The 27,452-nt window shown below is 47.3% G+C and overlaps 2 protein-coding genes across 12 annotated transcripts in view; one reads left to right on the top strand and one right to left on the bottom strand.

Annotated features, from left to right (window-relative positions):
* The first annotated feature begins 73 nt into the window (after nucleotides 1–73).
* C10H1orf74 (chromosome 10 C1orf74 homolog) overlaps nucleotides 74–27,452 on the top strand; it is a 29,316-nt gene continuing 1,937 nt past the window's right edge. Inside the window, exons 1-3 of one of the 4 annotated variants that reach the window (XR_009406627.1) lie at nucleotides 74–342; nucleotides 1,039–1,097; nucleotides 27,048–27,157. Coding sequence is in view for 2 of the 4 variants with exons in the window: in XM_059412982.1 (XP_059268965.1) it covers nucleotides 1,134–1,925 (792 nt within the window). In the remaining 2 variants the exon portion in view is untranslated. The other 3 variants (XR_009406628.1, XM_059412982.1, XM_059412983.1) reach the window with 3 other exon arrangements.
* Nucleotides 2,424–25,158, bottom strand: TRAF3IP3 (TRAF3 interacting protein 3). Of its 8 annotated transcripts, XM_059412970.1 has the most exons (17): nucleotides 24,923–25,158; nucleotides 24,422–24,551; nucleotides 23,501–23,683; nucleotides 20,971–21,374; nucleotides 19,160–19,304; nucleotides 18,955–19,018; nucleotides 18,670–18,694; nucleotides 18,376–18,405; nucleotides 18,189–18,284; nucleotides 11,426–11,497; nucleotides 9,085–9,225; nucleotides 8,824–8,961; nucleotides 7,649–7,784; nucleotides 7,277–7,339; nucleotides 5,596–5,655; nucleotides 4,381–4,517; nucleotides 2,587–3,628 (listed from the first exon to the last, which is right to left on the bottom strand). In XM_059412970.1, exons 4-17 carry the CDS (start codon nucleotides 21,313–21,315, stop codon nucleotides 3,368–3,370), a joined length of 1,713 nt encoding a protein of 570 aa, XP_059268953.1. In that variant the 5' UTR covers nucleotides 21,316–21,374; nucleotides 23,501–23,683; nucleotides 24,422–24,551; nucleotides 24,923–25,158; the 3' UTR covers nucleotides 2,587–3,367. The 8 variants fall into 8 exon arrangements, 7 of the variants coding, with proteins under 7 accessions (XP_059268955.1, XP_059268953.1, XP_059268952.1 ...); XM_059412972.1 differs by lacking the exons at nucleotides 23,501–23,683; nucleotides 24,422–24,551 and having other exon boundaries at nucleotides 2,424–2,680; nucleotides 3,515–3,628; XM_059412969.1 differs by lacking the exon at nucleotides 23,501–23,683.

Below are 27,452 nucleotides of genomic sequence, written 5' to 3' on the forward strand. Positions count from 1 at the left end.
GCACTTCCGCCCCTCCCAGTCCCTGCGCAGACGGGCGGGGCCGGCTTCTGTCTGGCCGGAAAGGGCCGGGCCATAGGCGTCCACACTTCCGGCACAGCCGGGCGGGAGGTCCTAACGCGAGGCGCGCGAGCGGCCTGGATGACGTCACGGAAAGTGGCGGGTGGGCCTGTCTGTGTTGGACCTGCGCAGTAGGCTGGTTTTGCCGACCTGGAGCGCGGCACCTTGCGAGGGATTTCCAGTGTTTCGGCGGAGCGTTCTGGTTTCGGCGTTTTCTCGGCAGCTCACAGGAAACGCGCGGGCGCTTGTGATCCCGCGAACCTGCGGCGGAAGTGGAAGCAGAAAGTACGTGTGTCTGTGTGTGTGAGAGAGACCTGTGACTCATTTAACAAGTCACTCTAATATGCTCAGCGCTGCGTGTGGGGATTGGAGGGAGCCCATCGTCCGAAGGTCCGTAGGTGACGGCCAGAAGGGGAAGGCGGGGCCGGCAAAAGTATAACCCTTCTGCAGTTAGAAGACTTTATTGACTACTTCTGCGTCCCAGGGTGCCGTGGTTGTAAGCCCATATTCTAGTGTATAGTAATCGGATCGCTGTTCTTACAGCTGTTGGCGGGAAGATAAGGGGAAGTTGGTAGGGGGAAAGAGGGCGTGTGGATCCCAGAATTCTGCCTCAGAAGGGCAGTTTTAGGGTTAGACCCCGGAATTTTGCCAAAGATAGCCCTGGCACTACTCTTCCCCGATTTCTTTAAGGTTTGAATCCGAGAAAGTAGTTTACAACAGGTAAAATTTAGAAGAATTCAGAGAGAATGTCAACGTAGCCATAAGGTGTGAAAGACACATGAATTTGAGACTAAGTCAACCATAGAAATCAGGCAGCATTGGCGATCGCATCTTATGTGATCTGGATTAGCATTTCACAGCAGAGGGAGGGACAAAAAGATGTTTGGAAGATGCTGTAAAACTTAGGGGAAGGCTGTTGGCAGGTTTCCTGGTTTGTCATTGGGTGGTGTTAATAATCCCCTGCTACTGCTTTGTTTTTAGGCCCTTCCTCAAGTGCCTGGAGCTCAGAGATGCGGCCCAGGGGAGGGAACTGTAGCTAGGTAAGGAGGCCATGCTTGCCGTTGCTTCCAGATTCCATGTCAGCACCGAGTCCTCAGATGCTGGTGGCAGCTGCTCAGCAGACCTTGGGCATGGGAAAGAGACGGTGCCCACCCCGAGCTATCTGCCTTCACCTAGCTGGAGAGGTGCTGGCTGTGGCCCAGGGACTGAAGCCAGCTCTGCTCTATGATTGCAGTTGTGCAGGGCCATCAGAGCTCCAGAGCTATCTGGAGGAACTGCAGGGCCTGGGCTTCCCGACCCAGGGACTTCACATCCTCGAGATTGGAGAAGACAGCTTGATTGTCAATTCTGAGCACGTTTGTCAGCACTTGGAGCAGGTGCTGCTTGGTACCATAGCCTTTGTGGATGTTTCCAGCTCCCAACCTCATCCTTCTATTTGCTCCCTGGACCAGCTTCAGAATTTGAAGGCCCTAATGGCTGAGATCATTGCGCATTTGCAAGGGCTGCAGAGGGACCTATCCCTGGCAGTCTCCTGTAGCAGACTTCATTCCTCAGGCTGGAATCTCTGTACTGTGTTTGGGATCCTCCTGGGCTATCCTGTTCCGTATACCTTTCGTCTGAACCAGGGAGACGACAACTGCTTAGCCTTGACCCCACTACGGGTGTTCACTGCCCGGATCTCGTGGCTTTGTGGTCATCCCCCCGTCTTGCTCTATTCCTTTAGTGTCCCGGAAAGCTTGTTCCCAGCCCTGAGGGAGATTCTAAATACTTGGGAGGAGGACCTTAGAACTCGATGTAGGACTCAGAATGACTTTGCCGACCTGAGCATCTCCTCTGAGATAGTCACGCTGCCAGCAGTGGCTCTTTGACTTTAACTCTTCTCTCATGCAGAAGGTACTCAGTAAACAATCAGCTCTAGCTGAAGGATGGCATCTCAAGTACCAATTCACAGCATCTTGAAAACACCGGGGACGGGGTGTGTGTGTGTGCTATAATCAGTTGTCTACATCACAGTGGGCATGGGATTAGTGGTGGCAGCATTGGTTGTACATTTGCCATTTCTGTACTAAGGAGTCCTCTTGACTTTGCTGTGATATCTGCTGATTTTTCCACTGGGTAGGAGATAGAAGAAGAGAGATTGTGCAGAAGAGCGGCGGAGGAAGTGTATGTTCTTGTGTGGTAACTATAAATACACCTGCCTCCGTGGGTGGTGTCTGCCAGAAAGTAGAAGACTAGGCGGGTTTTACCACATGCTTATATACCACCAGCTGAATTGGACTAGGGAGGGTAGACGAGGATGCTCAGGTGTCTCACACGTGTGATGTGAATTGTCATTCCAGAGTAAACGAAGAGTTCTGAGGAACAGAGACTGTTAGATGAAGTATTTATTTTACAATAGATTAAAAAAATAATAACAAAGTCAGAAATCTCAGGTGGGAAAGTGCACCCCCCTTCAAAGTATATCAACCTTCTGAGTTTTTTATTGAGTTTCTTGCTTCAGGTTTTCACCCAAGCAGTGGTCACAAGTGATTCAGATCATCAGGCTGTCCTTCTTGGCCAGGAACACTGCCAGTGCTATAGCGATCATTACCATCAGCATCGAGAGCCATCGGCCACATTGCCTCTGTTAGGAGGGGCGGGGGAGAGAAAGAGGCCATGGGTTTTTGGAGAAGGTACAGGCAAAAATAATCTTCCTTCTTCCCATCCTAGCCCAGTGGAAAACCTTGGATCAGTAGAGGAGAAAAAGCTTTTTGTATCACTGTCTCTCTCACTTGGTCACATCCTTTGGGATAAAACTACTTTACTGCTGGTCACTGGCCCCCAATCCAGGACCACTGGCTCAGGGAACCATACTCAGCAAGAGCTAGATACTTAGATACTGATAAGAATAGTTAAGGAAAGGGGCGCCCTGGTGGCTCAGTGGGTTAAGCCTCTGCCTTCGGCTCAGGTCGTGATCCCTGGGTCCTGGGATGGAGCCCGACATAGGGCTCTCTGCTTCGCGGGGAGCCTGCTTCCTCTCCTCTCTCTGCCTGCCTCTGCCTACTTGTGATCTCTGTCTGTCAAATAAATAAATAAAATCTTTAAAAAAAAAAAAAAAAGAATAGTTAAGAATGGGACAGAATTCAGCCAAATTATATTATGCTCTGTTCGTATTCCGTGGTACTTTTGCTCTCCTCACTCTTACCACTAGCTCATAATATGCTAAAAGAATACCACTTCATACTTTAGCTAATAGTAAGTCTTCCCCTCAGGCTCAAGAATTCCATGAAAATTAGGCTTGGATCCATGAGCCAGTGTTTGCTGACACTGGTTATACTATCAAGTATGTCAACCAAGTTGAATGGAACAGGCTGGCCAGATGTTGGCACGGGCTGATAAACTGTATCTGCAGGATTTGGCTGAAGGAGGAACCATCCCACCAACATGCAGGGCGATCTGGGAGGATAGACCCTCTTACTCTGGGAGGCAGCTGCTGGCTCTGGTTCAGCTCTTCTCGACAGTGCTGCAGCTTACGCAGGCAGGAGAGGTACTCGTCACTGAGGTTGTCTAACTCCGAATGCAGTTCTTTGCACTGGAGGGGAGAACACCACCACCGTCATCACCACCAGTTCCTTCTGGGACAGAGCCCCAGGTCTGGGACAGAGAGGGCCCCCTGTGAGTCACCCCCTCATTCGTTTGGAATTTTTACCACCATCCTCCCTTCCCAGCTTTTCTCAGAGATTTCAGTTTGGGTTTTGACCGTATCACCTAGTTTTCCCGGAATGTGTTTGTTTAAATGATTGTAATGCATATTATAATATTACGTATTGTACATGTCTGTGCTCCCACGTGATTGTGTGTGTGCAAGTGCTTTGTAAATGGGGGCACCAAAAACTGAAGTTCTTGTAGCACAAAAGACCTGGGAGTGATCTCAGTACAAACATTTTCCCTAGGACCTAGTTGAGTTGCATGTGAAGACTTCTGGGGATACGTACGTAGATGGAAAGGGTGTTGTTATTTAAAAGGCACACTGTATAAAAGTTTTAAGATAACTCTAGGACAAAGTGTGAGGGGTTAATATGTTTTATTAAATGTGTTTGAGTTTAGGTTGACTTTACAAAAGTAATTATTTAATAAAATCTGGAATAGCAGTTGGTATAAATGAAGAAGGGAAAAGATTGACAGATTAGCCCAAAAGCAAAGACATTTTATAAAGGCAAATGAATACCTGCTGGCATCCAGTCACTATGTAAACTTCAAAATCTTTGCTCTCTGGCTGCCTCCCAGCAGTTTTCCCTACCGTGGCGGGATGATTCCCTCACTATCTTAAGGTCACCATCTCACCTCCTTTTCCTTGGCCTGGAGCTGCAAAGTCTTCTTTTGCAGCTGGTCTCTGAAATCCCATTCTTTCTCCTTCCCTGTGCCCTCAGGTTCCACTTCATAATGGGAGGGCTTTGGACTCCACACAGGCAAAGCCTGATCTAAAAAAGCAGCCAGATTCTCATGATGGTGAGGTCCACACCTCTGAGGCAGGGTCCTATCACTGAGACAACACTGGAGTGAGGGGAAGGGAGGAAAGGGAACAGGGGAGGACCTGTCCCTGATGAGACAGCATAGAGTAGGATTCTCTTACTTCCTCCCATTGGGACCGTGCTCAGTCTTGACTCAGAGCTGGAATTTGAGCCCCTTGAGAGGCAGGTTGGCATCTTACTTTTCTTTGTATCCCTAGCCCTGTTTAATGGCAGATACTTCCAGAGAATACTTGCTAATCCATTTTCTTTTGTGATATTTCTAGTAGGTTTGCTGGACGCTTTAGTATAACTAACCCCTTCTCCCTTCTAGCTTCATTTCAGTCATGAGAATGGCTGTCCTATCCTAGACTTCATCTTCCTGTGGTTAAAGATGGCTTCTGAGCTGCATGGCAGTCTTAGTCTTGGTGAAGAGAGCACTGCCCTAGGAGTCAAAAATTCTGGATTGTTGTCTTAGCTGTGTCCTTAATTCTTATGACCGTAGACTTTCATTTTCTTACCCATTCTATGGGTATCATAACTTCTGCCTTCTCTTTTACATGGTGATTGTGATGAGAAAACAAAAGACCATGTGGAGTACGTAAGTGAGGAACTTGCCCTCTTTAACCCCCCATACATGATGAATTCTTTTCAGGGAGCTAAGGCAGCAGACTTTTGAGTGCTAAGAGTGACGTGATTATTGAATGCAGCATGGTGTGGGCTTGTGGAGTTGGATGTGACTTGGAAAGTCAAGTGTAAAAATTGACATTAAATCCTGCGTTCAAAATCAATTTATTGAAATGTTCAACACAGATTTATATTTTCAGAGTAGAAATTCTTTTCACAGTTTATATACCTCTCAGGATAGGAGGCTAACTGATTAAAGTGTCCTCAAAGTCAATCATCAGTCCTGAAAAAGCTCCCCTAGATCCCTGACCTAACAGACTTCTAGAACTGTATGGGACTCCAAGAGGTCCTGTAGTCCATCCCCTGCCTCTAGGCAGGCAAGAAAGACCACTAGCTTAGAATTTGTGGAAGTAAATTTGCTGACCTTTCTTTGTTAAGAGTTTCTCCTGTTCTTGAAGCTGTGAGGATTGATTCTGGAGCAAACCTGTGGAAAAACACAAGGAACTTGTTTGTACTAGCCTGTCTACTGGACACAGTGTCTTTTCAGAACTTTGCTTCAAACCTTAATTATTTAAGATGTTCTTGTCTATTATTGGTTGAATTGTGCCCCTCCCCCCAATTCATAGGAAGTCTTAACCCCTAGTGCCTTAAAATGTGACTTTATTTGGAGAAAGGGTCTTTACAGAGGTAATCAAGTATTTTAGGGCGTTAGAGTGGGCCCTAATCTCATACGACTATGTCCTTATAAGAAGGGGAAATTTGGGGATGCCTGGGTGGCTCAGTTGGTTGGGCTGCTGCCTTTGGCTCAGGTCATGATCCCAGCGTTCTGGGATCGAGCTCCTTGCTTGGTGGGGAGCCTGCTTCTCCCTCTGCCTCTGCCTGCCACTCTGTCTGCCTGTTCTCGCTCTCTCTCTGTCTCACAAATAAATAAATAAAATCTTTAAAAAAAAAAAAAAGAAGGAGAAATTTCAACACAACTAGATAGAAGATACCTGAAGAAACATAGGGAGAAGAAAGCCAGCTACAAGCCAAAGAAAGTGGCCTGGAACAGATCCTCAGAAGGAATCAGCCCTGCCAACACCTTGACCTTGGACTTGTAGCCTCCAGAAAAAAATAAATTACTGTTTTTAAAGTCACCCAGTGTGTGGTATTTTGTTAATGAATACATCATCCTTGTATCTCTTCCTACCATGTCTTTACCTTTAAGTCACCTTAGAAGAAAGACTTCCCCAGACGGCCCTGTATGAAATAGCAACTGTTTTCCCTTTAACCAGCTTTATTTTTCTCCATGGCAGCTATTACTACCTGACACACACTTAATTGTAAATGGAGGCTCCATACCTTATTGTAAGCTTCATTTAGGGAAAGAGCTGTGTCAGGGCTGCTCAGCACTGTATCCTCAGTGTGTATACCTAAGGTGCCTGGTACTTGGTAGGGAATAAATAAGGCATGATTTTGAATCCATTCCTTGCGCATTCAGCTCCTGCCCTATAGGTGCTCGGCATCTGCTTGTGGCTGCCTTACTCTTACTATGCATTGCACGAAACTTCTCTGTTGGGGTGTCAGGTTAAGGTGGTGGGAAGCCAGCAGAGCTATTAATTGAATCAGGTTCTCCAGCTTTTCAGCCATTGCCTACATTTTTTTTTTTTTTCCTCTCCTGAAATGTCCCCTTTCCTCTTTGGCCCCAACAGGTAGTTTTGAAGTGGACTGAGGCATCTGTAGTGTGAGCTGATTTTCCAAACCATTCCTAATGACAGATGTCTATAGGACATACTCACATATGTAATGACTGTCAGTATATAAAATAACTGCCTTAGAAAACTCAGCGTTTTTTAAAATCTGAAAATCCGGGGGAAATTTGGGTGGTTGTCTTTGGCACAGAAGGAGGAAAGTAGAAAAGAAAAAAAGACAGGCTAACATTAACTCGTGAAGAGCTGTGTAAATGACCTCACTTTTCAAGAAGGTCGAAAAACGCACAGAGGTGGAGGATGCGTCAAAGACCGGGCTCCAGGCCCCTCTTTTGGATTCCTCTTGTGGGGCAGGAGCGGCAGGAACACCAGAAAGAGCCAGCTGTGCTACTCTGAGAATCTGGAAGGGGAACTTACCCTGCAGCTGCTGTACTTGGGCCACCAGGGCGAGTTTCTCCTCCTCTGACCTCTTCAGCTGATCTGAAAGTGAAATAACGCAAATCGAAACAGATGAACCCGAGACTTAACCTGACCCCTGAGGAGGGAAGTTAGTCGTAACCACTGATGTGTGCTAAGTGGAAGTCCTCTCTTTTTTCTACTCGCTCAGAGGGACTGGCTGGAAGAGCCAGCTGATACAGACACTCTAGCACAGCACAAATCTTCAGGCTGGGATGATTAAAACAGCCCTGCCTTTCCCTCGAGGTAAAATGAAATCACAAACCCAACCAAAGACTGAGTGAGGCCTTCTCCTCCACCCATCTTCCTAGAGGCCTTGGAGGGGAAGACTACCTTGTAGGTGCAGGGTATCCGAGCTGTACAGATCTCTGTCCCCCTGCAGGTGTTCAATCTTGGCCTGCAGTTCCTGGTGCTCATTTTCCAGAAATCGCAGAGCCTGGTTCATCTGTAGGTCTCTACTGTCTGCTCCCTGTAAGGAGGGGGTCCAACACAGAGGCAGGTCAGTGCTGCGGCGGAGATTGGGAACAGATTCCATGGAAGAGGAAGACTAGAATTTTAGAGACAGAGGATTATCAGGGAAATGGAAACATTAGGGATTCTTTGTTTCTTCCATCTGCTCTTTCCTCATGCATTAGATTTTTGATATTTCACAAAGGACTCATTTGAGTCAAGCCCAAATCATCGCTTTTTTAGGTGTCCTTCACATTGCCTTCTTATTCTAACACTGTCATTTTTTTTTCCCCCCTTTGGTAGGGTCATTTTTCTCAAAAGATTAAGGTTCAAAAGAAAAAGGCCTTCATGAGAGATATGGCAAATAGTGTATTGGCCAGTTGGGTTCACAGCTTTGAGAAGACACACGCTTCGGCTTATTAATTTGGCTACTTGGGTTCCTGCTTCAGGAAAATGATAAAGGTGAATTTTTGATATGGGTCCTCAAAATTTCAAACCAAGTAAATAAAATCTATGAAGAGAAATAGCTACTATGGATGGAGGCCTGTGCCAGTTGACTTTGACAAGATAACACCTGTTGGAAATGATGGAACCCTTGAGAATGCCAAGGGTCTACTGTAATTGCTTAAAAATGACATTGGCAGGATGTTAGTCAATCCTCAACCTCTGAGTATGTCCGGGTGGCTTGTTCTGTGCCAGTAGTGGACATATCTGAGCTGAATGCTCTGCTGGCTTGGGGTGCAGAGAGTGGGTTGGAGTATGACAGTAGGCTGATGAATATTCCAGTCTAACTCTTTGCGCATGGATGGTATCGTTCGGGAAACACTTAGTTCATTTGCATGAAACATCCTTGCTGAACTCATAATTAGATTCCAGGGCCCAAACAGTGAGTCAGAAACAAAGTGGGCAGTGAGTGGGGGACTGAAAGCCAGACGCTGTCAGGCTGCCTTGAGAACCCCCCATCCCAGCAGCAACTTCTGTCCTCCCTGCTGTCACTGCCCCTCGTCCCATAAGCCCTGCCTTTTCTCTCCCCATGTGCCCACCCCAGGGCCTGGTACCTGCAGTTTGGACTGGAGCACGTGGAGTTGGCTCTCCAGCTCTCTGTGCTGGGCCCCCAGGTTCCTCCAGTCCTCCTTCAGAGCTTCATACTGGCTCCTCCACTCTTCACACTTCTGCTCGGCCAGAGCCAGGGACCGCTGAGGGGATGGTCAGACAAGAAGAGGGTGCCTTGGGGGTTCCAGGGAGTTATGCAGCTGGCTCCCATGCTGCCCAGAGCCACCCAGGGTCCCAGCCCCAAGGACTACACAGCATCCCTGCACCTGTGTGCTCTGCAGTTGTTGCTCTGCGCTCATTTTCTCTTCCAGCACCTTCTGCAGTGACTCCTTGGCCTTCTGCTCATAGTTGTTTTTCTGGTCTTCCATCTCCAATAACACCTTTTTCATTCCCCAAGGAGGGTAGTTCTGTAAATTTCATGCAATTCAACAAACACATATTGAACTTCTGTGTGCCAACCCCTTAGCTGGGATACAGAAAGGAAAAGAATTTGCTCCTGGCCCCCAGAGCAGAGATACCAGTAACCTGGTGGACCTCCTTCCGGGTTCGAGGTGGACAGGGAGAGGGTCCCAGGTGATGAGGGAGGTAAGTGGGGTTAACATGGTGCTCTAGGCATGTTGGGCCTCCCCAGGCCTTCCAAGAGCACTTCAAATTCAATATTTCCAAGTCAAAATAATCTTTCTCCACCTGCTCCTTTCTCCTGGGCTGCCTATCTCGGTGACCAGCATCATTACCCACTCAGTCTCCCTAGCCTGAGACCAGGGAGTCATCCTTAATTTCTCTCACTTTCTCCCACCAATCCGTTGCTCATGGAACACTGTCAAATCAACCTCTTTAACACCTCATGTCTGTGTCTTCTCCATAATTCCTGGCACTTCCTTGGTTCAAACTCTGGTAACACTATTATATGGGTCGATGCAATATTTTCTCTATCTTCAAGCCTTGAAGCTAGAGGGTACTTTCTGAAATGTAAATCTGATCACGTCACTCCCTTTTTAAATCTCTCAGTGACTAAGGATCAGGTCCAAAATCCTTGGCATGGCTCCTACTTGAGAGCTCAGACTTTGGTTCTATGCTACTTCCACCCAAACTGAACTGGTTGCAGATTCCCTAAGCACCGTGCATTTTGGCCTTTGCCTTTGTCCATGTAGATTCTGCCTAGAGCATCCTCACCTACCCTTTCCACCTAGTTAAACTCTACTCATGCTCAAGACTCCCTCCAAGGATCATGTAAATTCTGATAAATTTTGACCAATCACCCCCGACTCATGGATTAGGTAGCTTTTCTTAGTGTTCACATAGTATCCTCTGTCCGTCTCTATCTTCCCACTCTGTTGACTCATTTGTGTCCCTTATGGGACTGTAAACTCCTTCGGGGTAGAGAGCATACTTTTTTCCCCCTCTTTTATCTTTGTAGCTCTAGTACTCTCAATATTTTTAAATTCATATATTTGCATTTAAAAATTATCTTGGCTTCAGGAGTTAAGAAAAGAGTAGCTTTGTATATTCACTTAGGGTCTTCCCTTTCCTAGCTCTTTCATCTTTTTGCCCTGTGATTCTTGGGAAGGCAGGCAGCTTTTGCTGTCAACTCTGGGTTATCCCACTGAATAAACAGTAGTCTACATGGTACAGATCTCAGGATCAATATGAAATCATTTCCATTAAGCTTTGGAGTCATCTGAAAATTTGGATCTAAATGTGAGTGGGTCTTAGGTTCTTGGCATTTTCATCAGAGCAGCATCCAGGAAGTCATACATAGGTATATCCCAGTTAGTGGACTTACCCATGCTGGCCAGCTTTACCCCCCTGCCCACTGAAAATGAAGAGCCTGGCATTCTGGATTATATGTCGGTATTTTATAAGCATGGTTGGCATCATATAGTTCCTAAGAGTCTGACAAAACAGGCCATACTGAAAAAACTAAAAGTTGTGAATCAGCAAACCTGTCTATAAACTCTGTTCCCCTATAAGACCCCAAGTGTGCACCCAGGTCCATCTTCTCTCCCTAACTCCACATGTGCCACCTCATTCTCTTATCTGACATCTCACCACTTGTCAGAAGCCGATCACTTCTCCAGTGTGAAAGCTGATTTCTTTCTATCTCTTGTAATCCAAGATCAGGCCAATCAAGAGTTTACTGAAGATGGATAACAATACCATAGAAAAGCCAAGAGTCGTGGCCTTTTACTTTCTTCCAGGGATTGCTATTAGACTGAAGTTGCCCACAGAATGGAAATCATTTTGTAAGACTTTGTTCCAATATCCAGTTTGTCTGTTCAAAGATTGGGACCTTTGAAGGTCTATCTGAGTGATGAGCATCTTTACTAGGGCCTGTCCCTACAGTTCCAGGTATTCCTAAGATTCCCTTGGAGCTGGCAGAATCCTTGATGCTGGAGTTGTTTCTCAGGGTGCAAAGGGAAGAACACTAGGAAAAATGGAGAAGAGGTGGGTTGGGGACCAAAGTGAAAATGGCAAAGCCAGAACCGAGTGAGTAGGAATGGGTGCTTTCAGCTTTATCAGGTGTCATTTCCAGAGAGCAGGATCGAGGCTCAAGCATTCTCCTTTAATTCTAAATTCCTGGGCTGGAAATGTCTTAAGAAAGCTTACCTGAGTACAGGTGTACAGCTGGTTTTCTAAAGATCTCAGTTTGCCCTTCAATTTGTCTTCGTTAAGCTGGCCCTGGAGCAAAGGGGATGAGTTAATGAGTTTGGACCAAAATACGACATGCAGAGTTTTCTTCTGTTTTTCCAGCTTACTGCCTAAAACGTGGTCTGTGCTCAAGCGATGTTTGTGAAATTGAACTCTTTCAGGATGTAGGGAGGAGGAAAGATGACAAAGGATGTTTGACTAGAAGAGGGTCATTTCCTCTTTCTCTGAAATAGGAGAAGGAAGAGTTGGACTGGCCCCAAGTCCTCTCTGTACCTTGAGGTTCTCTATCCAGTGGTTCAGGGTATCATAGTAGGAGTTCACTTGAGGCAAATCTAAGCTCTCTTTTTCTTTCCTCCTTATCTCTCTCTTTTGTCTGTCTAGGCACTTCTATATTCCTCATCTCCTCTTAGTTTTATACATGGAACTTTACTTCTAAAGTATAGGCCAATAAGACTAAAGGAGTCTCCATATTCCCTTCTTTACCCCTGTCATGGGCTGAATTGTGTCTGCCCCCTCCACTACCTTCCCCCCAAGTTTATATGTTAACATCTTAACTCCCAGCACCTCAGAATGTGACTGTATTTGGAAATAAGGTCTTTAAAGAGATAACTAAGTTAAGGGACATCTGGTGGCTCAATCTATTGAGTGTCCAGCTCTTGATTTTGGCTCAGGTCATGATCGTGGGGTTGTGGGATCAAGCCCCACATCAGCATGCCTGCTCAGCATGGAGTCAGCTTGAAATTCTCTCTCTTTCTTTCTCGCTCTCTCTGTCCCTCCCTCCCCCCTACCCCTGCTTTTTCTCTTTCTCTCTCTTAAAAAAAAAAAAAGATAGTTAAGTTCAAATAGGTCATTAGGGTGGGCTCTAATCCAATATGCCTGCTGTCCTCATAAGAAGAGAACAGAACACCATGTAAAGACACAGGAGAAGATAGCCATCTGCAAGCCAAGGAGAGAGGCCTCACGAGAAACCAACCCTGTCAACACCTTGATTGTAGACTTTTAGCTTCCAGAATTGTGAGAAAATAAATTTTTGTTGGTTAAGCCACCCAGGGTCCTGGGATCAAGCCTACCACAGCGCTCCTTGCTCAGCTGGGAGTCTGCTTCTCTCTTGGCTCCTCCCCTTCTTCCTGTCCCCCCCCCCCCCCCCCCCCCCCCCCCCCCCGCCTCATGCTCTCTCTCAAATAAATAAAAAAAATATCTTTTAAAAAAAAGATGAGAAGGGGAGCCTGGGTGGCTCAGTGGGTTAAAGCCTCTGCCTGCAGCTCAGGTCATGATCCCCATGGTCCTGGGATCAAGCCCCACATCGGGCTCTCTGTTCAGCAGGGAGCCTGCTTCCTCCTCTCTGTCTCTGCCTACCTCTCTGCCTACTTGTGATCTCTGTCAAAAAAATAAATAAAAATAAAATCTTAAAAAATATATGAGAATTTTTTTTCTTTTTCTTTTTTTTTTTTTTTTAAGAATTTATTTCTCTTTGTCAGAGAGAGAGAGAGTGCACAAGCGGGGTGAGCACAGGCAGAGCAGGCAGAAGGAGATGCAGGTTCCCTGCTAAGCAAGGAGCCAGATGCAGGACTGGATCCCTGGACCCTCGGATCATGACCTGAGCCGAAGACAGCCCTCAACCAACTAAGCCATCCCAAGAAATTCTTTAAGAAAGCAGGAAATGGAGGAGAGATATCAAGATAGGGTGTGTGTATGTGGGGAGTGGTGGTGGTGGTGGTAGAAGGGCTTCCCAAAAGCCACGTTCTAGGTATTCATAAGCAGCGGTTCTAGGTATTCATAAGCAGGGTTGGCTTAATGCCATTTTGGACTTCCCAAGAGATGCTAATCTCAAGCGTGAGGGTAGAGAAAGGCAGGCTGGAAGAGCCTTATCTGTTTCTCAGTTTTTCAGTCTTTCTGCTGAGTGGCTAACAATCTCCTTGCTGCTTTGTTCTTTCCTCCACCAGTAGTGGTCTCCCTTTCTCCAAGGGCAGGGTTTTGTTCTTCCATCTCTGAGTCTGACTTAAGGTTGTCTGTATGAGGGGTTTGTGGAGAGAGGAGGGTGCCATCGATGAGAGAGCCGGTTTCCCAGAGGAAAGGCCGTGGGTCTCTAGCAGGAACTCTGATTTTCATATCCTTTTCTCTGGCTTTTTCCAACCAGACCCCGTGAGACACTTGTGAAGTCTACAAATTCTATTTCTCTCCAAGCCTGAGATGCCACATCTCCTCTCAGTCAGGCAGCTTGGGTGTTTGGAACCCTCGTGATGTTTCTGGTCTACAGTGGCCTGCGTGCAGCGGAGGGGCCTCTGTTTTGAGGTCTGTCCCCTTCAGTGAGTTTCAGGGCACCTGGGGGAGGCAGGAAGTGGTATCTCACAGCTCCTGTTTTGATCTTGTTTGGCTGATTCTTCTAGCCCTGGGAGCCAGGGGGCGCCCCCACCCTTTCTGCTTCCTGTATTACTCAGCTGGGCTTTGCAAAAGCAAAAAGCTTTGCCAAAAATAATTTTTCAAAGTGCCTCCTGCTATTAATGTTTTTCATAATGTCTTGTGTGAGAGCTGAGAGTCCAGGATTTGGCATCTCCAGTAGCCACAGGGCTTTGGGACAGATAAAAGAGATGGACAAAGACTTTCATTGTTCTGGGCTTTGGACTAACTGGTAAAAGGGCTGTATTTCCCTGAGTGACCTGTTCACTATCAATCCACCGGTCCTGAAATCAGCTCCTTCTGCACCCCCATTTCCTGGTTCAGATCTCTGCATTTTCCTTGTGCCTAAACTCCTGGCTACGGCAGAATGTAATGAAACCCACTGAGTTTAAGGTTTATCTTGCTGTAGTTTGAGAAGACAACAGACATGCCCAAAGCAATATCTTTACATTTTCCCCCTGTCTTCTACCCTTTTGAGATAGCTCCTCTCTCCCTCCTTACGATGGTTTTAATCCAACATTTTGCCTCTCCCAACTGTTTCTGTATTTTAGACATACCCCAGATTACTTTTCCATTCACGGTGCAATAGAAGACAGTTGAGGAGAGCCCCTTCAGTGGGGATGAAGGACCACCCAAGTCTGGGGCTTGGAAAAAAAATTTCTTATCCACAGCTCAACCTTCCCAGGCTCCCTGAGGCAGGGAAGAAAGCTGTAGCCAAGTTGTTGCAAATGGGGCATATAGTTTCCTGGTCTAAGCCTCAGTCCTCCTGCCACACATGCTCCTGCCCCATCAAGCCCAGTGGTACACTATGTGGGAAGAAGCACTCTTTATAGGCCTACTGTGGATGTTTTCTGGGCAACCGCCCCCCCTGGGAGCCCAGGGCTCAGAGAGCACAATACCTCTGGTTGGAAAAGGGAGCAAGATAGAGGCCATACACACCTGGTGCTGGTCTGAGGTCTTCAGCTCCTGCTTCTGCTTGGCTTTCCCCAGCCTCTGATCTGTTCTCCAGAAACACCACCACCTCACCGCAGAAGCGCCAGCCCACAGCTCATCTCTGCTCTAGCAGGGGTTGCTTAGGGCTCCCAGCCAATCCCCCGCGGTGCTGTCATCTCAAGATCTCGTTTCCACTTTGCAGAACTTAAAACCCCAGTGTGCCCTGCTCCTGTTTTGTATTGCCCAACACAGCCAGCTTGCTTTCTCTACTGCCGGAAATGTGTCTGCTCTGAAGGGTGGACACAGCTCTGGAGTCTCAGCAGTGCCCCAGGCCCCATCACCTCCAGCAGCACCAGGGTCAGCTTTGAGGTGGAGGCAATGCAGGGAGCTCGTTCTTGGGGTCCTCTCCGAGTTTGTAGTGAGCTTCCGTGCATGTGAAGTTAGAGAGTCGAATCACAGGGGCCAAATGGGAAAAATAAAGGCCAGAACTGGGCTGAATGTCAGTCCCTATTTTGGTCACATTCTTCCAATTAGTTTTCCCAATACCATAGTCTGGGCTTGTCCTTCAGCAGCAGTTGGCAGGGATGCAGGGTTGGATTATTTTGTTTTGGGGGAAGCAAGAGCTCTTAACTGACTATTTTTGTGAAAAACAGGAAGCTAGGGGTTTGGGGGGGAGGAGGAAGAATAGAAGGGTGCATATAGGGAGGGGTGGGAGAAAACCACAACCAGAGGAACTCACACTCGCGTGCCCACTGTGGAGGGAAACTGCTCCAGAGGTGACCTTGGAAATGTCTCCCATTCCCGCCAAGCTTGCCACGACTCGCGCTCTGAGTGTGGCTGACCTGGGATGTTGCCCCAGCTTTGGCCACTTCCACACCCACCCAGAGCCACAGTCCCCACTGTCGTCAGAGATACTTCCAAAACACAGATCCAATCGTTTTTGACTCACTTCCGCGACTTTTTAGCATGTGTATTGCCCAAGTGAACACAGCTCCCCAGCTATTGACTGCGATCCTTGGGAGGACGGGCCAGATGTTGCTCAGTATCCGACTTTAAACCCACATACTGAATCCTCCCGTTGCTCCCCTGCCGATTGCCTGGAGCAGAGTTTCTCAGACTGGGGTTGACGTGTATTCTCCTAGGTCTGTGATGCCTATGCCTTTCATTTAGGAAAGAGTCTCTGCATTATTTAAGTTTGAGATGCCCTGTCCAACAGAAAACTTCATAATTCCAGAGCCCTGTCTGAAGCCCCTCCTGGTCTGACCTTTGGAACTCCTCTGCCTCCATCCCTTCATTTCAGCCACTTTGTCACACAGAGGCCTACAACCATTCTGATTCCTTTACCATAAACACCCTTTTCTTTCTGTTTTTTTTCTTCCCCATTATCATTTGTACTGCTGTAACCAATAAATGACGCATCCTTCCAGACCCGGCTCAAATGGTCCCTTTCCTTTGGAGCCTACCCTGTTCCACTTTAGGCAGAATAATTGTTTCCTTCTCTTTCCTCTGCATCCCATTTTAGAAACCACTGTTACAGCTCTATCATAAGCTGCATTAGGGTTATTTACTACACGTCTCTCTCCTCCTGGTTGATAGGTGAGCGCCGCAAGAGCAAGAACCCTACTTCTTGTTGTCCCTGTAGCATGGGGCTCAGCACACAGTTGAAACTTATCAAATGCCCGCTGAATAGATGACTTTGATGATCTCAAATTAGTTCAGCACCAGAAATCACCTGGCATGCACAGCTTTCTGTCCAGGCTCCTGCTCTGCCCATGACAACGACTTCCTTGACAATCAGGAGCCCTGAGCATAGACACTAAATCCCGGTACAATGACATGTGAGGAAGGAGGCCTGAACTGAGGAAGTCTCTTTTGCATCACTGTCAACTTCTTGGTTTTGATCCACACCGTCCCAGCCCAACTCTCTGTCTAAAGACAAGTCCTCTGTGCTGGAGGGTTAGGTGTTCGTGGAGGCCTGTGAGGTCGTGCTTTCTCTTTGTCTGCCCTGCTCTTTGCTCCAGTGGCGTAGCTCCCAGAATAGCATAGTCTAGAGGGTTTCACTATGGGGTCTAAGGACCCCTGGGAGTGCCTGAGACCCTTTTACAGGTTTGGTGAGGTTCTTCTCTTTTCAACTACATATCTGGGTGAGTCTGGATTTTCCTTCATATACTTCAATCAAAACAGTGTATTACAACAGATGGAAATAGGAGAATCGAGCAGTCTTCTTTTCAGACTTTAAAAAGATTTGCCAAAGTGTAAAACAGTGCTACACTCTTCACTATTTTTTGGAAAAAGATACTCATTTTTCATAAAAATATGTAAATTAGGTTCACGTGTAATGAGCTTATTGTTATTTTAAAAATTTATATACATTTTAAGATTCCTATTTTCATTTCTCATATGGTAAATCCTAATAGGGTAAATATAAAAAATTCTTTGGGGTTTTTCGTGAACTGTTTTAAGAATATAAAGCAGTCTTGAGATTAAAAAGTAGGAAACCCATCGCATTAGACTATAGCACACCTCTAGGTCTTTGCTTATGTTGTATCCCCAGCCTAGAATGTAGTTCCTGCTTCCACATTAGTCTGGAAAATACTTAATGTAACTATAAATATTTCCCTGGTTCTCCTCTTCTCTGGAGTCATTCCTTCCTTCTTGTGTACTATTATATCCCGAAAACATTTCTCTTATTTCATTTCTCATATCTCTGCATTGTTTAGGCATCTGTTTCCCTGCCAAAACCACAGTTCTCTGAAAGCAGGGACCTTGACTAATTAATCTCATGATTTCCAGTGCCCAGTATGGAGAACATGATCTATGAATATTTGTTGAACGAATGGACTAAATTAAGGAGGTCTGAATTTTAGTTCCAGTTCTGCCTCTAGCTAGCAATGTGACTTTAGGCAAGTCACTTGACCTCTCTGACACACAGTTTCCTCATTGGGGAAAGAAGAAAACTTAGACTACATGATCTCTAAAATCGCTTCTCACTTTGACCTTGATGTCTAAGCTGATTAGTAGGTACACAGTAGCTCACAGTTAATATTGGAGTGAATCCCGTACAAAAAAAATAAGTTGGCATTTATCACAATCCGTAATAGCAAATATATGGGCATCTTCCTTCTTTTCTCCCAACAAATTGAGCCATGGGAATTCTTGCCAGTTTTGGTTCTGGGTCTTTCCTGGGTGTGGAGTAGTATGACCCCAGCTCAGGACTGTGGATTTAGCTGAGCTCTCCCGTATAGTTACTGTGACATGTCTGACCTCTAGGTCTTAGCGCCTCCCACCTCACCTCTTCAGTAGTGAGAAAACCTCTTCCCTTGCTGGGATCATATGGAAAAAGGATCAGAAACTCACGAGCTTTGTTCAAATAAAGATTTCATTCCCTTACCTTCCAAGAGCTGTCAGAGGCCCTTATCAGAGTGGAGAGTAGGTCTTGGAGAATCACCATTTTCTGTTTTAGAACAAGCTCCCTTTGTAAGGCCTCCTGAGGGGCAAAACACAAGAAGGGACATTAACCTGGAGGAGGAGGGAGCAGGTGGGCAAAGAGCTGAGGGGAGAGCTCACAGGTTACTTACTTTGAGGTACTCAGAAAGCTGGATGATTTCCTAGAGAGAAAGAAAAAGGGTATTCTAGAAGATTCTATGTCCTCTGAAATCCTGGAACACAGAACCAGAGCCAGGACTGACTTGTGTCAAGTAAATGTTGTTCCTTGCTCAGACAGAGTCCCTCCAGGTCCCCATGTCTGTGCTTGTCCAGGAAGAAGGTGCCCCTTCATCCTAGCTGTGTTTGCCATGGAATTCCAGAATGTCAGATCTTGGAGGAGCTGAGATACCCTCTGAGTCAACCCTTCAAAGTGAGGATTTTCTTACCTTATCCAGAACTGCAACTCCGTAACTGAGAAGAGAAGAAATGAAAACAGAAATGACAATGGATCGGAGAAACAAGCATATGGGGAGAAGTGGGTAGATTCCTTCTCCAGTCTCTTCCCCTCTACCAACAGGGCGGGGCAGTTAAGGAGGACATGGAAGGTCACTGTGCTCCTTCTCCACCCGGGGGAGTGGGTGGCGGTGGTGGTGAGGGTTTCCGCAAAGCGTAGATGAGAGGAATGGGTGGTGTGTAAGGAAGCTGGGGGCAGGAATGGAGAAGGTACTCACTTGGTTTGCTGACTGGCATCATTCTTAATTGTTGGCTGGGCTGCTTCGGCCTTTGTCTGAGTGCCTGAGCAATAGAAGATAAGGCGATTCAGAACCATGGAGGAGGAAGTGGGAAGGGACAGCGGCTGTCCATTGTCAGCAAGCTGAGCCTGCTGTGGCAAGATTCTCTGCAGGCCCCAGTGAGTGAGGGAGGCTCTGCTCTTACCGCGATGGTGCTGGGGTGGTTTTTTGGTGGGAGAGTCCTTCGGTGAAAAGTCCCTGGCCTGGGAGGGGCGGTCAGGTAGATCCCTCCAGGTGCCTGAGGGAGGGTGACGCTGGGTGTGAAAAATCTCAGAGCTGGTGTCTGACACCTGGAAAACAAGTGGGGGATGCTGAAAGCTTAGAGCCTCTTAGAGCATGATTCTCCAGCTAACTGCAAAAAGATGAACCCATGATCAATTTCCAGTCCAGAACACCAAAGCAACCCATTCAAACCTTGAAAACTACTAAGTTGTCCCTGCTCCTGCCCTCTCTCATCCTGGCTGGTGGGAACTGTCCTTCCCAGGCCAGGCAAAGAGGGAGCAGGGCTTGACTCTCCTTACTTTCTTTGGAACCCCTGTCTACTTTGTTTGATTTTGGCCACTTACACTGCCCACGGTGATGTGGAGAGAGAACTGGTCTGAGAGTGAGGGCGTCTGGGGTCAGACCCTGCCCTTTCTATGAGATCTCAGTCTTCTGTCCGTGTAATGAATCTACATGACGTAGGCGGTCTCTGAGGCCCCTTCCATATTCAAGAGGTGGCTTCCTGCCACTCAGGGATGGCTGGAATACTGCTGAGGTTTTTGGGAAGAGCAGAGATGTGTAGGGAGGGGTATAGTAGCAGTTGTCACCATCTAGTCCACTCTTTTTAAAGATCTTCTATATGCACACTCAAAAATTCTATGGTTGTAACACCACCAAAAGGCTAAGGAATGCCTGTGGTAGCCAGTCATGCAGATTGACTCGACCGCAGTAAAACTTCAGTAACTGATAGGCTTAGGTGAAATTCTTTACTTACGTATGTTTTGTTCTTTCTCGTCTTAAAAAAAAAAAATTTTTTTTAAACAAAAAGCAAGCAAAAAAAGAACAGAAACCTCCTTGCTGTAGAAACTACACAGTTGGTTTTATTTCATAATCAGACTCAAGGATCGTTTTTCTGAACAGGGCCTTCTGTTGTGGATGATAGATCCATTAGTTAAGAAACCCTGACTGAACTTCTAGTCTGGGCATGGAACTAGGCCAGGTACTTCCAGGGAATACGGCAGACCCGTCCCCGCTGTCAACAGGCACACAACACGGATCGAGGACACAGATGGCTGGCTGGCTTAGATTGCCTCAGCAGACCCTGATTTCTGCCAGCACTGCTCCTTCCCAGGCCAGAACGATGGGTTCTCGAAGTATTATTACACAATCTTAGAGGATTTATAACCTCCTAAGGACCACAGAGAGCAGAAGAGGCCTGAGGAAGCCAGGGAAAACTTACTGGACCAGATGAAGCTTTCGTTGAATGAATTTAGTAAAATGGAATGGTCCAAGTGGGTGCAACAGCCTCACAGAACAAGAGAGGACAGGGGTGTGTGTGTGTGGGTGTGTGTGTGTGCATGTTCCTGAGAGGGGGCATGAAGAAGATGGGCCTGTCTACCTGGCATACAGTAAGCACTCTGTAAATATGTGTTGAACGATATATGTATAGACCGCCTAAATCTGAACAGATAACTCGGAGTTAGCAATGGCGTTGCTTACATTTTTTTTTCTTCTTTAAGGAAGAAAAAGAGGCAAGTACAAAACAAAACAAAACAAAAAAACCCAGCTGAACAAACAAACAAAAACCCAAACAACGAAAGTCCCTGAATAAGTCTAAGAGGCTCAGGGAGGTGACTTTATCACTGAGGAAGCAGGAACTTAATTTAAATTTGCTTTTCAGTGAGTCTGAACCCACCCACGTGCCATAGTACCCTTGCCCCTGTCCAGAGCAAGGTGTCCCCTGACATGACCCACCTGCTGCCGGGGGCAAGAGATCCTGTGGGCACAAGACAAGGGTTCTTTGAGGTCAGTTGGCTGGCCTGGCCTCCTGGAGGGACCTCGCTCCTTGGCCCTGGGGCTCTGGGCCTTGCCTTTCTCCTCCACCTCCAAGTTCCTCCTCCTGAAGAACTCCTGTTGTCGTGCTCTCTGGAGCTGCTCTCTTTGCTGGAGCCTCCGTGCCTTCCCCACCTGGCGGCAAGTGGTCACATTGGGGCGGCAGCGGCGGCTCTCACGGGTCTCCTGCCGGCGCTCACACTTGGCCTCGTAGCTCTCAGCCCAGCGGGCCAAGCGAGGGGAAGGCCTGGGGTCCGGGCTGATCATGATGACCTCCTGAGCACCTGTTGTGCTTGGCTTCCAGTTCCTGGAATAGCTGCCTGGGTCTGCCAAATGCCAAGAGGGAGGAGAAGGGGAGGGGTCAGGAGATGGGCAGAAAAATGACTGTCTCCCTGGACCAGGGGCAGAAATAGCATAGCCTCCCCCTGCATGTGGGTTGAAAACTGACAAGGCGATGGTGTTGAACTGGGAGTCAGGACTCCTGGGTCCAGGCTGTACCTGGCACCTGTAACTTTTGCTTTCCTCTCTCCTATGTTTCCCCCTCTGCAAAGCAAAAAGATCTCTCTGGCTACCACTTCTTCCTTGACCTTCCTTGACCTCACCCTGCCCCTGAGTCAGGGGAGTCTGAGAAATAATTGATGAAAATTGACATGGCAAGTTGATGAAATTTGGATGGTAGATAGGGATGTGTTCATTTTCCAGAGATTTCTAGAGAACCAGGTAAACTGGCTTCCTATTCTCCAATCTAGAAGGAAAGCCAGCATCTTTATGCTCTCTTGGCCCAAGCTGATGCTAAAATAGATGAGTGACTCTTCTGAAGGCCTGGAGAGATAACCAGGCCCCCCAAATTGGGGCCTGTCCTGTGACCCACTGCTATCTTCTTAACCCTTAATAGCTAGCTTCTGAGTCCAGTTTTGGGTGTGGTTTAGCAGGGAAACCTCACACTAACTCCTCTACTCATGGAGTCCTGACATTGGTCCGTTGGTACCCACTCCTGGCCCAGGACTGGGCTCTGACCTGGAGCACATCAACTCAAACCAGTATTGGCTGAGTACCTGCCAACTGCCCAGCATTGACCAAAACATTTCAGAGCTTCCAGCTCAGTAACTCTCCAAGCTGAAGTTTCCATGTTTTAGAATCTCCTCCCTGTTAGGGCTAAGTATGCTGCTAGGTCTGCTCTCCTTAGCCCAAACAGAGATCGTGCCATCAACACCAGCAACCATGGAAATGATACCTCAATAAGGCTATTATAAACGGAAATGAAACAACTGAAAACAGTCACCCCAAGACCCCAGGGAACCAGGCTTGATGCAGAAGCCATACTTGCTGCCTCTTCTTTCTTCTCTGTGCTCTTCTCCCTCTTTCCCACTCTCTGTCACCTACCTTCTGCACATTTGTTTCTTCTCCTAGAACCCTCTGGTAGCTTGGCTGAGTTGGGGCTGGAGCTGGCTGAGCCAGATTCTGAGCACAGGAAATTCGGTGCCCTGCTTCCGCTGATCACTGGAGTCAAGCCCAGTGGATGATGAAGGAAGAGGGACTCTCCCTTCCAGCTTCTGCTTCTCCTCTCTGTCCCACAATGTCATCACCCACCACCCGGGGAACCCAGTTCCTGGATAGGTCAGAGAGGGCATCTCAGCTTCACTGGTCAGCAGGCAATCTCCAGCTCTGACCCCTTGAGTTTATTTATAAGCCAAACAGACTCAACAGGTAGCAGCCTCTCTGCCCTTTCATTGGAACTTTGCTACCCATCTGGCTCAGTCCAGAATTCTCTGCAGGATTCTTACTCTCTCTCTGATCATACCACTCATGCTCTGGGGTGAGGGCGGTCTCACTCCAGGAGAAGGTCTTATAAGGTCAAGCCAGGCATTCTCCCAAATGCCTGACTCTTGAGGCTTGGAGGGGCATCACTCTGGCCTTGGGCCGTGCAGGCCCCAGGCAGATTGTGAAGTTGTCAGCACTTTCCTCTCATCCCATCCCTGGGGAGCTCTCCCCTTTCTTTAGGCTTTTCTCCTCATTCCTACCCTGTAGGGTTCCCAGACTTCCCACCTGCCACTTCTGTTATTTAAAAACAGAACAGGATCCAAATGGTCCATTGGTATTGAGTTGTGAATGACTGAATGATTGTGTACAGGTGAGCTCCACATCCAGAATCTACCTTGTAGTAAGTAGCTTAAGCCATAGCCCCTGGCTATTCTGCCTTAGATGAGGGCAGCTGAGAGCCCTGGCTCCTGGCTGTGTGAGTTCATATCCTGGCTCTCCTGCTACCTCTGTGCTTTTGGACAGGCTATTAACCATCTCTTAGTCTTAGTTTTTTCCATTTATAAAATAGGACCACAACCTCCCTTGTAAGCTTGTAAGAATTGAAGAAAAAAAAAAATGCCCATCGAGCATCCGGCACATAACACACAATAAACATTAGGTTTTTACAATTCTGAAGTAGGATTATTATTACCCCGGTCTTGCTGATCTTGGCTCTTAAAGACTTGGTGCTGTAAGACCGAGACCTCCAGCTAGACTCCAGGAGCAAGCATGCCTCACCCCTCTGTCCCCCACTCTCTTCTCTTTGAAGGGGTGCTGTCTCCACATGGAGGGGATGTGGTCTCCGGTTGAAATCATATTTACGGCTCTGGTTCATCTGAGTGTGGGCCACAAGGAAAAGGGACTTCTCTGTGATCTGGGCACAGCTGCCATCTCAATTAGGTCCCGCAGAAAAGCAAAGAAGAGGTGGGGTGAAGAATGCATGTCCAGCCCATCTGCTTCCCACCATTAAAACGTGGGCCACTGGGTCCTCTCCCTATTTGGCTCCAGGGAATCCGAGGGCTTTGCAGGGGAGGCAAAGCCAGTGATTATGGAGAATCCTCCTACCTCCCTGCCATGGGGAGGAAAGGGCTGCGGGGGAGGAGCTGGGGCCAGAGATGGGGTCTCTCCAGATTCTGCCAGGTCGCGGACACCAGTGCACCAGTCCGCGGACACGTGGGGTGGCCTGAGGGGCAGACCCCGGGGCCAGCTACCCAGGCAGGCAGAGACTCGCAGTACGAATGGCTCCTTACAGAACGGAGCATTCCCAGACCCCCCACCCCCACCCCACCCCCATAGGATTAGATGCACACAGCTGAGTGGAATCCCATCCAGCCTTCCGGGATGTCTTGACCGTTCTGATTTGCTTAAACACAAGAAGCCGTGTGGGACGCCTGAGTGACAGGGATGGGCTGCGGATGAAAAGGGAACTGGTCCCTGTGTGGTTCAAAGAAAGGTCACTGGGCCGCTGCCCAGGCTTTCTGGCAGCATGACAGGGCCCATGTGGAGCTTGGAGAGGAGGTGATACAGGCTCAGGGTGTCCTGCCACGGGGAGAGGTCAGGGTACTGCCCTCACCTGACAGTGGTTTGTCGCCGCCTTTCCAAGTCTGCTCCTGCTTCCTGTCTGTGTGTGCAGTTAGGGGCTTCCCGCAGAGGTCTGGCCGCCCCGGGGCACAGCTCCCAGTGTGAGCTTAGGAGAGAAGGGCCTGCACAGAAGCCGCGGAAAGGCAGCGTGTTGTTTTGGGGACTCTTGCTTTGAAGACAACCATAAAAGGTCATTTACTTCATGCCCATCACTGGCAAGCTGGGACCCTAAGTCATTTGACTCACTCCTAATCCAATCTAACGGACAGAGCGGAGGAGCGTACAAAGCTGTATCCCTGGGCCAGGCCTGGTGTCTCCTGGAACCATCGCAGGACGCCTTCCTGCTTACCCCACTCCCAACACTCTTAAACCAACTCATCTGCTTCTGTGTCTCCCCCTTGAGCCTAGGGAAGCTTGGGTGACGGATCATTTTCCCCACCCCAGAGTCAGAGGTCCCCAACCTGGACACAAAAGCATCCTCCTTCTCAGTTACCTTGGGTCCCAGGCTCCAAACCAAACAACTCAGGAGAGCATTCCAGCGCCTGGGCAGATCGTGGCTCTGGTCTCAGATGGGGCAGGACAGCAGCTGAGTAAAGCGCAAGCTCTCAATCCATGGCCCCCTTAGCGTTTCCCTTGTTAGTACGGTCTTTCTTTTTGCACAGCAGCCTTTGCTGAAACAGGAAACAGACAAAGCCACAGTGCTTGCTCACCCCAGTTCCTCTCTCTTGCTCGTGGGCACAATCTGAGTGGGCCCCTGAGCTCTTGAGGCCTCTGGGGCTGGGCACAGGAGCTCCTCCCATCTTCGGACACCCCAGCCACCCTGTCTCTGGCTGGTGGATTGTTGTGAGCTCTCAGTTGGTTTCAAATCCAGATCCCATTCTAAAAAGTAGACAAAGATGGGACTCAGGGTCACATCCAAACCTTGCAGTTTCTATGAGGAGGAAAATACCTTTCTGACCTTGAAGAGATGTTCTCAGTATAGGTTTTCATGCATATCAGGTAGCTCTGTCTGTAAAGATTTTCTCTTTCCCCTGGATTCCTCTTCCCAATCCTAAAGAGTTGGAAAGAGTTTCTGCTCTTCCAAAGTACCTGGTATCTTTCTCAGAATTCTGGAATGAGGCCAGCTCCAAATTTGCTCCTTTCTGAAGCAATGAGGGGGCGGGGGTATGAAAAGATAATGGGTGGGTGGCTCGGGCATGATAGGAGCAAAGCAGACGGAATCTCATAAAAAATCTCTTTCCAGTTGACTAGGAAATTTGGGGAAACACTAGAAAGAACTGATCTCTGTGCATTAAAAAGAAACTATTGCAAATGATATTGTCAGGAAATTCACAAGAAGTTGGGGATAAGAAGGTGGAGAGGCAACTGCATCAGGACAAGTTAACTAAGTAGCTTTGAAACCGAGCAGTAAGGAGTGGTCCACTCAATGCGGCTTCTGTGAATTCTAAGGCTTGACACATGTGAAGGATATAATGAGACTTTTAAATAGCTGCGAAAACACCTATTAACTTGTGGGGCCTATGTCACAATCTTCTCTGGTGCCTACTACTTCCCCCATTCTCTGAGGAGGAAAAGGATAAGGAGTGGCGGGGGGTGGAAAAAACCCAGAGCAAGATTCTCAAGCACTAGAGCTGAAGGTAAACAACATTCCTTCAGGAAGACAGACAAGGGCTCAAGATCCTGGGGCCCTGAATATGGGAATGAGAAAGAGTAGAGGAGAGAGAGGTTGGGGAGTCCAACATGGTAGGGATAAGAAATTTTTATTGGCACGGATGAGTGAGAGGGTGCCAGTAGTTCTTTACACTAGAGTATAAAGATTGTAACAGGAATTCCTATGTGCCAACAATTTGGACTCCGTTAAAAATCAGAAAGAAATGTGTATAAAGCTCAAAATTCTTTTCAGGGTGCATCAATGGGATACCACACCTACGATCATGTCAACGGTTAGGATGATTACCTTTGTTTTCAGCCAAGAATCCTGACAGTCTAAACAACATTAACTCTACTCATGAACACTCTAATTCTGGAGATATTTGCTCCCTAGTAAAATTAGCTTATTTAATAGTCTTATCTTCTGTCTGAAACTGGCAATTTTCCTTCCTGGCTTAAACTGTCATTTCTTGCCACAGCCTTAGTTAAACTATCCCTGTTATTTCACAGATGGCTTCATCCTCCAGAGCCTTTTCTATACATTTTACACATTTCTATCCTTACCTTTCTTAATTTAAAAATTTTTAAAGTAAACTGTATACCCAACATGACCTTGAGATCAAGAGTCGTATGCTCTACTGACTGAGCCAGCCAGGTGCCCTTCCTTTCTGGTCTATTTTATGGTCAGAACAATCTGTTGTTCATAACAGAGGACATTTAAATTGATGTAGTAAAATTGAACCCAAACTGATCTCACCAAAGTACTGACAGCTTGCTGTCAGCCTGCTGTGTAAAGATCATTTTAGGAGCACACTTTGAAAACGAATAAGGCAGATTGTTGGAGAGATGAGTCAGAAAGCATTGAGATATTCTTTTTTCAGCTTTGTAAAAATTATAATATGATACCATTAAAATAACTTGTATTTTTTATTTGTATTTATTTGTTTTTTTTTTTTTTTTTTTTACAGTAGGTTCTACACCCAGTGTGGAGCCCAATGTGGGGCTTGAGCTCACAACCCTGAGATCAAGACCTGAGCTGAGATCAAGAGTCAGATGCTTAATCAACGGAGCCACACAGGTGCCCCTTTTTTATTTTTATTTATTTATTTTTTCAAATATTTTATTTATTTATTTGACAGACAGAGATCACAAGTAGGCACAGAGGCAGGCAGAGAGAGAGAGAGGAGAAAGCAGGCTCCCTGCTGAGCAGAAAGCCCGATGTGGGGCTCGATCCCAGGATCCTGGGATCATGACCTGAGCCAAAGGCATGAGGCTTTAACCCACTGAGCCACCCAGGCGCCCCTATTTTTATTTTTTTCTTAAAAGATTTTATTTATTTATTTGACAGAGATCATAAGTAGGCAGAGAGGGAG

Source organism: Mustela nigripes, chromosome 10 (assembly GCF_022355385.1).
Source record: "Mustela nigripes isolate SB6536 chromosome 10, MUSNIG.SB6536, whole genome shotgun sequence".
Classification (NCBI taxonomy): domain Eukaryota; kingdom Metazoa; phylum Chordata; class Mammalia; order Carnivora; family Mustelidae; genus Mustela; species Mustela nigripes.

What these genes read in the sequence shown, in the direction of transcription:
- TRAF3IP3 (XM_059412968.1), bottom strand. Translation starts at nt 21,315, where the DNA reads ATGATCAGCCCGGACCCCAGGCCTTCCCCTCGCTTGGCCCGCTGGGCT. An exon ending in GATGCCAGTCAGCAAACCAA is followed by an intron (nt 18,695 to 18,954) that starts GTGAGTACCTTC and finishes TTCTCTTCTCAG; the next exon opens with TTACGGAGTTGCAGTTCTGG. An exon ending in CCTCTGACAGCTCTTGGAAG is followed by an intron (nt 11,498 to 18,188) that starts GTAAGGGAATGA and finishes CCTTTGCTCCAG; the next exon opens with GGCCAGCTTAACGAAGACAA.